General features: G+C 39.4%; 2 protein-coding genes and 3 long non-coding RNA genes across 7 annotated transcripts in view; 2 read left to right on the top strand and 3 right to left on the bottom strand.

Moving 5' to 3' along the window:
- The window catches only part of LOC127363063 (uncharacterized), a 99,765-nt gene that overhangs the window by 54,204 nt on the left and 34,855 nt on the right, over nucleotides 1-10,706 (top strand). The window lies entirely within an intron of this gene.
- LOC127363067 (uncharacterized) overlaps nucleotides 1-10,706 on the top strand; it is a 53,530-nt gene that overhangs the window by 20,062 nt on the left and 22,762 nt on the right. The gene's annotated exons all lie outside the window — the stretch shown is intronic.
- Nucleotides 1-10,706, bottom strand: part of LOC127363064 (uncharacterized) — an 86,525-nt gene that overhangs the window by 54,199 nt on the left and 21,620 nt on the right. The window lies entirely within an intron of this gene.
- Nucleotides 60-4,090, bottom strand: LOC127363047 (olfactory receptor 51G2-like). Its single transcript, XM_051399489.1, has one exon. It carries the CDS (start codon nucleotides 3,413-3,415, stop codon nucleotides 2,456-2,458), a length of 960 nt encoding a protein of 319 aa, XP_051255449.1. The 5' UTR covers nucleotides 3,416-4,090; the 3' UTR covers nucleotides 60-2,455.
- On the bottom strand, nucleotides 5,140-7,922 carry LOC127363048 (olfactory receptor 51G2-like). Its single transcript, XM_051399490.1, has one exon. It carries the CDS (start codon nucleotides 7,741-7,743, stop codon nucleotides 6,784-6,786), a length of 960 nt encoding a protein of 319 aa, XP_051255450.1. The 5' UTR covers nucleotides 7,744-7,922; the 3' UTR covers nucleotides 5,140-6,783.

The raw sequence follows: 10,706 nt of genomic DNA, 5'->3' as shown, positions 1-10,706 counted from the left end.
CGATGATATATTAATATGTATTTAAACTATAGAACATATTCATAACTAGTCAGTGGATGTTTTGGTCTTAGAATTTTATTGATACTAACTGTTGTTCAGAGTGATGGCCTTCTGTTAAAACTGTTCTTGTGTCTGGTTGTCTTGGCATACAGCGCTCTAGAGCGGCTCCCAGAGGAGAGGTTGGAGCAGGTCCAGGGTCCTGACTCTGCACATGTAAAAGTCCTGAAAGGAGGGCAGGTTGCAGTCCTGACTCTGTTCCTGATCCAAACCAGACAGTAAGGGATCTACAGACTGAATAATGGCGATGTAGAACCGGATCAGTAGCTCCTTAGGCAGGTTGAGCTTCCTGAGCTGGAATAGAAAGTACATGCTCTGCTGTGCCTTCTTGATGATGGTGTCTGTGTTGGACTCCTTGAAACCTGAAGTGTTCCACAGCAGACACAGTGTTTTTAGGTATGGTGATGGGGGGGCTCCTCCTAAACTCAACAGTTCTGAGCGTGTGAAGCTCCAGGTAGTTCTGACCACATCAGAGGACCAGCTGTTCAACCCCCTATCACTGTCCCGGATGAGGCCAATGGCCGTTGTGTCATCTGCAAACTTCAGGAGTTTGACAGATGGGTCTGTTGAGGTGCAGTCATTTGTGTGGAGGAAGAAGAGCAGCAAGGAGAGCATGTGCCCCTGGTGGGTGCCAGTGCAGATTGTCCTGGTGCTGGATGTGATTGTTCCCAGCCTCAGCTGCTCCCTCTTGTTAGTCAGGAAGATTGTGATCCACAAATAGGATCCTTGTACATGTCCCCCTGAGAGTCGAGGTGCTGCAGGATGTAGTGCAGTCCTGTGTTGACTGCATCATCCACTGACCAGTAGGCACACTGGGACTTCATGGCTATAGACGTCAGAGTAACGGGCCTGTAGTCATTTAGTCCTGAGATAGAGGGTTTCTTGGGGATCGGGATGATTGTGGAGTATTTAAAACAGGAGGGGACTTCACACAGCTAAAAAGGATCTGTTGATTTGTCTCTGAAAGAGCTGATATACATTCTCTTCACAGGTCCTAAGTTCAGGTCGGGAGTCTGTGGGGAAGGGTGAGGGGGAGGATGGGAATCAGAGTAGGTGAAGGGTTTGAGTGTGGGCTTGTTGCCAGCCAGTTGGGGGTTCTGCACAGTGGGGGGGTTGGTCTCTGGTGGTTGGTGTTGTTTTGAAGGCCTCTCCACACTGACACTGGATCGTTAGGTCAAAACCTGTTTTACTTTTCTGCTGCTCTGACCTCCCTCGTCAGTGTGTTTCTACCTGGTTGCACAGGATTATGTCCCCACACCTGTAGGCATCCTCTTTAGCCTGAGTGTTGCTTTAAACCAAGGTTTATTGTACTAGCAGAGAGTTTAATTCGGTGTACATGTCCTCAGAAAAAGCAGACATAAAATATCAGTGAGTTCATGCAGGTCTGCAGCCTCAAAAACACTCAACCAGGCAACAAAAGCAGGCCTTTAATTTTATAGACACCTTATCTCAGGGCTCATGACTATTGAGATGCATGTTTTTTCCCCCAACATATTTCTATCTTTTTCAGAACTCAAGACTCACTGTGTTACAAATTTGTTATGTAGGCATAATTTGTTTTCATTTTGAGGGGTATTGGCCTTTCAGCAGAGAGTTTTTAAGCTCTGATGTCAAATAATCCAGGACAGGGTTCCAGATCTTGAAAAAATGAGCTGTCATCGGCCCAAAGGACCGCACTTATCCTTTCATGAGGTAACACATTAAAAATCTCCCTGTACCGGAATGTTACTGTGGGTGGAGTATCTCTACCCATTTTAACAGGAAGCATTTGCCAGTGAGGAGAAACGTTTAGTGATTATGGGAGACGGATAATTCTTTAGAGGGCAAACCTAATATGATTAGCCCTGGGTCCTTCCTTATTGTAGTCTTAAAGATGCCACTCAGTTCTCAAGCTATGTGATTCCAATATCTGCTAATCTGAATGCCATCTGATCGCAAATATCCAAAAAAGTGATCTTTAGGGAGACTAAATTTGTCTGGAACCTGCTGAAAGGACATCAAGATGTTACCCTCAAACATAACTTCTACCACATGAATCCCTTTATCCCGCCATGATTTCGAATAAAGAAGGCCCCAAGCCAGGTAAAAATTCCTGATAATTACAGATGAGAGACAGCATGGATTTGACACCCCATCTGTCCATGTATTCAGATATCTCCGGCCACATTAAAAGAGTTGATAATCAATGGGTCGGGATGCATGTTGATATATAACATACTATAACCACCACTTTAAATACCTTATGTTCACTTTTCAGTATTTTTTCATTTTACATTTCACACTTTAAATCTATTATTTGAACATTATTTAAATTCATCACAGTAACAGTGAGAGATTCCATTTTTCACATTTCAAGGTAAAATATTCTCAATCATTTACTGACACTTTCTTATTGCACTCACACAGTATCTCTCTGACCAGTCAACATCTTATAACAGAATAGATGTTCATATGTTTTTCGTATTTTGGTCATTTGCAGTCCATACATGATAGGATTCAAAAGTGGCTGAACAATGAGAAAATACAGAGACAGAAAGATTTGTAGGAGTCTGGGAACACTGCTCATATCAAATCTAGTGCGAAGTATTTCAAAGGAACACCCAAAAGAAAAATTCAACAGAGAAACAAGGTGAGGTGTGCAGGTACTGACAGCTTTCTGTCTGGTCTGTCTGGAACCAGAAAAACAGATTTTAAGAATTTTCATGTAAGAGAAAACAATTGGTAGCAGAGGGACTACAATGGTGACAACTGTCCCAAAAAGTCCATAAATGTTGTTCACTTTGGTGTCTGAACATGCCAACTTAACAACAAGGTAGTTATGACAATACAAACTGTTTATGGCATTTCCACAAAGCGGCAAACGGATGTTTAAAGATAAAGTAATAAAGAATTTGATAAAAGAGTACAACCATATTACAGCAATGAAGACAACTGCCTTGTAGATTGTCATACGTGTGTTATATTGTAGAGGACAACAGATAGCAAGATATCTGTCAAAAGACATGACGGCTAAATTACAAAACTCTACATGTGCATATGTGTACAAGCAGAAAATCTGCAGGTAACAAAAGGGAGCAGAAACAGTGTGAATGTCAGAGAGAATCTGAATCAGAAGCATTGGAAACAACCCTGTACTACCATACAGTTCATTTACAAACAGGCTGCACAGAAATATGTACATAGGTTCATGTAAGCTTCTGTTCATACAGATAATCACAATGAGAGATGTGTTGACAACAACAATAACAATGTAAATAAAAGCAGTTATCATAAAATAAAAGTATCTTAAGTTTCCAATGTTCAAATAAGCTCCAAGAATAAAATAAGATAAAGATGATAAAGTTGAATTTGACATCATTCTTGGTTTATAAGACAAAACAACTAATGTCAGCAAATATTTAAAATGTATGTTCTCATTCTATAACAAATCAATTACTTCCTTATAACTAATCACTTTGAAAAACAATATTTTTTAAAAAGGAAGTGTAAAGATTTCTAACAATATATACAGTTATCACATAAAGCCTAAAGTTACCCAGCCATTAACCTGCCCACCCTTATCCTCAATCGGATCTGTTAACCAGCACACTGCTGCACTCAGTCTAACTGTCGGCGGCAGCAACATGTGCTGGTTCATATCCTAACAGGCCAGTGCTACGTCATCATCATTAGCACTCCCGGCTCCAGATTGTTTTTCACTCATTGCAAGTAAAGCTTTGTTTGAAAGACCACTTCCAAAACAGAAGCTTCTTCATGTTTATTGTGACGCTCAATGAGAGTATAGTTGATTGTGGGAGGCTGCCACAATTTGAGCAATGCGATAAAAAAAATCTTACATTTTGCTTTGTCCTTTTGAAACACTAGAGAGTTTAACATCTTGAAAAGGACTTGAAAAACTACCTAAATGAAACAGTCTGTAAGGAAACATCACTCTTTGATTACGTTGCTAACTGTTAAGTTTATAAAATTTTTAACATTTTCTGGCTTTAAGGGTCACAAGCCAAAAAAGTTTGGAACCAATCATTAAAACGTGGTCCCAGATTTTCCTCCAAGGACTTCTGTTTTATATTCAATGAATCTGAGAGAATTCTAAGACTCCCAGTCTCTCACAATATGTGACACAATATAAAGGCCAGCATAAACGATAAAGTTATCTTCTCCAGTGTGTTTATTTTAGATCATAGATATATTATCAGATATAATATCACCTTATGAACCAGGTGCAAAATTATACAAAGGCACTGAGAATTATTATTAGAATCTAAAACATTTACACACACCTTCACACCTGAAATCAAACTCAGAACATTCAGTAAACTGCCTTTACAACTAAATCATTCAATTATATGATTTATTTATTTATTATACCTAATATCTGACTATCTAATAGCTGATACCTGATATTTCCCAGAGGAAATCAAACTTATTCCCTTTTGCCTGATATTGCCCATAAACTAGTATCATGAACAGAAATAAATAAATAAATAAATGTATAAGGACAACACAAAGGACAAGGCCTGGAATTTAATTGCAGGAGTTTTTGGGAGTGGAAGGTGAGGTTATAACCTAACAACCTTGGGCTGGCAATCATCAATACACTACTGGACTCACACATCTAAACATTTGGGACAAAAGTTACAATCTGAGAAGTTATCTTCTATCTATCGTCAATCTATTCTCCAGTATGTTTATTTTACATCATTAATATATCATTAAAGACACTATCACCTTATCAACCACATGCAAATTCATACAAAGGCACTGAAAAGTATTATTAAAATCTAATCCTTTAACAATCCCACAACCTCAGTGCATCACCACCAGCTGAATCATAAATACCAACAATAAGAAAGTTTACTTGCAGATTCCTGCTGTAATGCTGTGGTTGTGTTGTGGGAAAGTTGCCACTTTAACTTCATAAAGTCAACAGTTAATTCTGCTGTAAAACTGTTCATATTTACATTGTCTAAATTAATACATGTACTTTATTTTATTTTAAAAGTTTTTTATTATGAGAATCAGTTTAATTTGCCAACTATGTGAACACATTTTACTGATGTAGACAGGTCTGTATTCAGTATATACGGCATAGCAGATTTTTATTTGATGATGATGATGATGATATGTATTTAAACTATAAAACATATTCATAACTAGTCAGTGGATGTTTTGGTCTTAGAATTTTATTGATACTAACTGTTGTTCAGAGTGATGGCCTTCTGCTAAAACTGTTCTTGTGTCTGGTTGTCTTGGCATACAGCGCTCTAGAGCGGCTCCCAGAGGAGAGGTTGGAGCAGGTCCAGGGTCCTGACTCTGCACATGTAAAAGTCCTGAAAGGAGGGCAGGTTGCAGTCCTGATTCTGTTCCTGATCCAAACCAGACAGTAAGGGATCTACAGACTGAATAATGGCGATGTAGAACCGGATCAGTAGCTCCTTAGGCAGGTTGAGCTTCCTGAGCTGGAACAGAAAGTACATGCTCTGCTGTGCCTTCTTGATGATGGTGTCTGTGTTGGACTCCTTGAAACCTGAAGTGTTCCACAGCAGACACAGTGTTTTTAGGTATGGTGATGGGGGGCTCCTCCTAAACTCAACAGTTCTGAGCGTGTGAAGCTCCAGGTAGTTCTGACCACATCAGAGGACCAGCTGTTCAACCCCCTATCACTGTCCCGGATGAGGCCAATGGCCGTTGTGTCATCTGCAAACTTCAGGAGTTTGACAGATGGGTCTGTTGAGGTGCAGTCATTTGTGTGGAGGAAGAAGAGCAGCAAGGAGAGCATGTGCCCCTGGTGGGTGCCAGTGCAGATTGTCCTGGTGCTGGATGTGATTGTTCCCAGCCTCAGCTGCTCCCTCTTGTTAGTCAGGAAGATTGTGATCCACAAATAGGATCCTTGTACATGGTCTCTGGTGGTTGCTGCTGTTTTAAAGGCCTCTCTGCTCTGATGTGAGGTTGTTAGTTGAAAACCTGTTTATCAGCTTCCTCCTCTGCTGTTCTGACCTCCTTTGTCTCCTTTGTTTGTTTTACCTGACACAGGATTCTGTCCCCACACCTCCACCTTAGCCTGAGTATTGCTGTTATCCAAAGTTTACTGTACATGTCCTCACAAAATCAGTCAGATCCCACTTTCATGACAACTGACCTTTAATAATAATTAAATTTATAAGAAGCCAAATGAAAGAGGAATCATGAAAAGGGCATGAAGTAAAGAAAAAAGAAATATTTCAGTCTGGTTATATGCAGACACGTGAATATTTACATCTAAGTTGAGCGGTGCCTACTGCTCTATCAAAGCTGATAGAAAGTGAAACAAAAAGAAAGCACACAACACAAAAAGGAAAACAACAGAATTAACAGTGACAGCATCTCATTGAATAAAATATATTGTCCTCTGATTCTGATACCTTGACAATGGTAAACAAGGATTTAAGAAGAATTAGATCATCTTTAAATTGGCACTAGGCATAATGTTCTTTCATTCTGAGGGGTTTTGGCCTTTCAGTGTGTTTAAGCTCTGATGGCAAATAACCTAGGACAGAGTTCTAGATTATGCAAAGTAATCCTTCATTGGACAGTCAAAGCAGGCCTGTGTATGGAATATGGAATATATTACATACTCTAATCAGCACTTCACAGTAACATTTATATAAAGAGACATTTTTTTCCATTCAGTTTTCACATTTGAAGGTAAAATATTCTTAATCATTTACTGACACTTTCTTGTCGCAATTACACAGTATCTCTCTGACCAGTCAACATCTTATAACAGAATAGATGTTCATATGTTTTTCGTATTTTAGTCATTTGCAGTCCATACATGATAGGATTCAAAAGCGGCTGTATGATGAGAAAATACAGAGATGGAATGATTCGCAGAACACTGGGTATACTGCTCATATCAAATCTACTCTGAACTATTTCAAAGACACACCCAAAAGAAAAATTCAACAGAGAAACAAGGTGAGGTGTGCAGGTACTGACAGCTTTCTGTCTGGTCTGTCTGGAACCAGAAAAACAGATTTTGAGAATTTTCATATAAGAGAAAAGGATTGGGAGCAGAGGGACTAAGACAGTGAGGACAATACCAAAAAGTCCATAAATGTTGTTCACTTTGGTGTCTGAACATGCCAACTTAACAACAAGGTAGTTATGACAATACAAACTGTTTATGAAGTTTCCACAAAGCGGCAAACGGATGTTTAAAGATAAAGTAATCAAGAATTTGATAAAAGAGTACAACCATATTACAGCAATAAAGACAACTGCCTTGTTAAATGTCATACGTGTGTGATACTGCAGAGGACAACAGATAGCGAGATACCTGTCAAAAGACATGACCGCTAAATTTAAAAACTCTACACTTCCATAAGTATACACACAGAAGATCTGCAGGAAACAAAATGAAGTAGAAACAGTGTGAATGTCAGAGAGAATCTGAATCAGAAGCATTGGAAACAACCCTGTACTACCATACAGTTCATTTACAAACAGGCTGCACAGAAATATGTACATAGGTTCATGTAAGCTTCTGTTCATACAGATAATCACAATGAGAGATGTGTTGACAACAACAATAACAATGTAAATAAAAGCAGTTATCATAAAATAAAAGTATCTTAAGTTTCCAATGTTCAAATAAGCTCCAAGAATAAAATAAGATAAAGATGATAAAGTTGAATTTGACATCATTCTTGGTTTATAAGACAAAAGAACTAATGTTTTTTAAACCAAGTGTAAAGATTTCTAAAAATATATACAGTTATCACATACAGCCTAAACTTACCCAGCCATTAACCTGCCCACCCTTATCCTCAATCGGATCTGTTAATGAGCACACTGCTGCGCTCAGTCTAACTGTCGGCGGCAGCAACATGTGGTGTTTTATATCCTAACAGGCCAGTGCTACGTCATCTGAAAGGAAACATGTGTCTTTGGTTATGTTGCAAACAGCTTTTTTTCCCACAACAATCAAGGTTGCCATTAGGCATTTTCTGGCTTTAAGGGTCACAAACTAAAAAAGAACAAATTATTAAAAATTGGTCCAGAACCTGTTTTATATTCACTTAATTTGTGAAAATTCTAGGACAACCTATCACTCTCAATATAAAGGCAGACATAAAAGATAAATATATTAAAGTGTCAAGTTAAAAGATCCTATTGTAGTGTATCACAAAGAAACTAAAAGGACCAAGAAAAGATCCTTGAGGTACACCAGCAACCAACAGACAGTTTTTATTTGACAAAACTAGAGTCTCACTCTCAACTCATCAAATGCTAATGTTGAACAGTGGCCCTCCGCATCAAAATGTGATGGTGTAGGTCAGGGGTCATTACTACATTTGTCCAAGGGCCAGAATTTTTCTCTGCAGACACTGTGAAGGCCAGATGCTCGTAAGATAAAATGAAATTAGTATTGTATCCTAAGTGATATGTTATTATTTGATATACTAATTTTCACATGCAGTGTTGTAGTTTGTGGAGAACACTGGCAGGAGAAAGGCCTTCTAAATATGTTTCAAGCATGAAAAATGGCACTCTCGAAGAGCCTTAAGCAGAGAGTTGATGCAGAGAACTGTAGCTTTAATGAAGAATGGACTGATAAGTATGTATTCATAGTGCCAGCTTTTAGAAATGCTGTACCTGTGTGCCTCATTTGCAACAAAACTGTTTGACATTTGTGAAAAACGACTATAGATAAAATGAGCATGTGAAATAATAAAAGATGTTAATGAGAGCAATGAGTTTATCGTCATTTTTGATTGAAGGCAGGCGATTCAATTCAATTCAATTCAATTCAATTTTATTTGTATAGCGCCAATTCATAACAGAAGTTATCTCAGGACACTTTTCAAATAGAGCAGGTCTAGACTGAACTCTTTATAACATTAATTACAGAGACCCAACAGTTCCCACCATGAGCAAGCACTTGGAGACAAGGGCAAGGAAAAACTGCCTGTTAAAAGGCAGAAACCTAGGACAGATCCTCCGGCTCTAGGTGGGTGGTCGTCTGCCTCGACCAGTTGGGGTGAGAGAGAGAGACAGAGAGAGAGAGAGAGAGAGAGAGAGAGAGAGAGAGAGAGAGAGAGGCAGAGAGAGAGAGAGCGAGAGACAGACAGACAGGTGCACAGCAACAACAGTATTGGCAATGGCACTCTAGCAGGACCATGGCAGGAGGCTCCACCAGGATCGACAAGAACCTGCGAGACGAGAAAGCACAAGAACTCCGGGGAAGAAGTGAAGTTAGTAACATGCATTAATGGAACATGAATGAGTGCAGAAAGAGAGAGGAAGAGAGGAGCTCAGTGCACCATGGGAAATCCCCCGATAGTCTAGGCCTATAGCAGCATAACTAAGGGATGGTTCAGGACTCACCTGATCCAGCCCTAACTATAAGCTTTATCAAAGAGGAATGTCTTAAGCCTACTCTTGAATGTCGATGGCACAGGCTACTTTTCAGAGGGCGTTTCTTTCATTTGATTTAAAAATAAATAAATATAGAAACATACTTTTTCGTCTTTACTAGGCCATTCCTGAATTCAGTAATATTCTGGTGGACCGGATGTGGTCCGCGGGCCGCCAGTTGACATTCACTGGTGTATGTGAACCTCTAGTGCCATTTCTGGATGTGCCTGCAGTCAGAGTCAAGTGGCGTAGTATAAACAGTGAGAAAGTCAGCATACGGAGGTGGTGGGTTGTATGGATGGCCTTAAACAAACACAGGACCAAACCAGGAGTGAAACCCAGAGTAAACAATTTCTTTTTTAATTAACAAACCTTTTAATTAGTTAACTTACATTAAAATACTTTTTAAAAAAAAAGCGAAACTCCTGTACTGTATTGTATCGTACTAGTCTAACTGGACGTTGCATATTTATTATTGCTAACTTAACCACGGAGCCCTGCACATCCAGAAATGACGTAAGAGGGTTACCTACTACATCGACATATTTTGAAGTGGAGGGCCACTGACCAAGTGGGCGTGAGAAAATATTGCTGAAGCAGACCAAAGAATGTCATAGAAAGCCACTGATTAAATGAAGTCTATGTTTGCAAGCTATCAATTTGTCTGTATTTGTCCGAAGCGGAGAGAGAAGGTACTCAGGGATATAAACATCACATTCTTGTGGATTTTCACTAAAAATCTGACCCTCATAGACAGGCAGTAGAGGAACAAAGCTACGCTACAACCCATTCACTCATTGGCAATAAAAAGTGATTAATACATAAAAATAATACGGAAAACACTTCAGAATCCTACATATTAGCACCTCTAAAGAATCAGGATGTTATTATGAACATAGTTTAACTGAAAAGTAAAACTGATATTTTTCTAAAGTTAGACACAATGCCATGTGTCTGACCATCCTGAGGAGTGTTGTCACACAGTGGTTTGAGGGGAGGTCATTATCGTCCTCAGGCCTCAGTGGACCAGTGAAACCAGTGCTGAGGTCTACTCCGGCTGATTGGTCTTGCTGGTTAACAGCTCTGACTCTAATTTGCTTCAGAGGGAATTAGTGGAAACTGTGTGTAATGAGATGATTCCTCAGGGACAAACCTGTTGACAGGCTGAAATGACCTTTGACCTAAGGGATTTATTTAATCAGCTGTATGCTCCCCCCCCATCTCTCTTCACACAGGACAAAGCAGCCTTT

Source organism: Dicentrarchus labrax, unplaced genomic scaffold, assembly GCF_905237075.1.
Source record: "Dicentrarchus labrax unplaced genomic scaffold, dlabrax2021, whole genome shotgun sequence".
Classification (NCBI taxonomy): domain Eukaryota; kingdom Metazoa; phylum Chordata; class Actinopteri; family Moronidae; genus Dicentrarchus; species Dicentrarchus labrax.
The sequence above is the reverse complement of the archived record's forward strand: the minus strand, read 5'-3'. Positions and strand labels throughout refer to the sequence as shown.

Bases quoted from the DNA above. Each gene is read 5' to 3' on its own strand.
- LOC127363048 (XM_051399490.1), bottom strand. From the start codon at position 7,743: ATGATGTCAAATTCAACTTTATCATCTTTATCTTATTTTATTCTTGGA.
- LOC127363047 (XM_051399489.1), bottom strand. From the start codon at position 3,415: ATGATGTCAAATTCAACTTTATCATCTTTATCTTATTTTATTCTTGGA.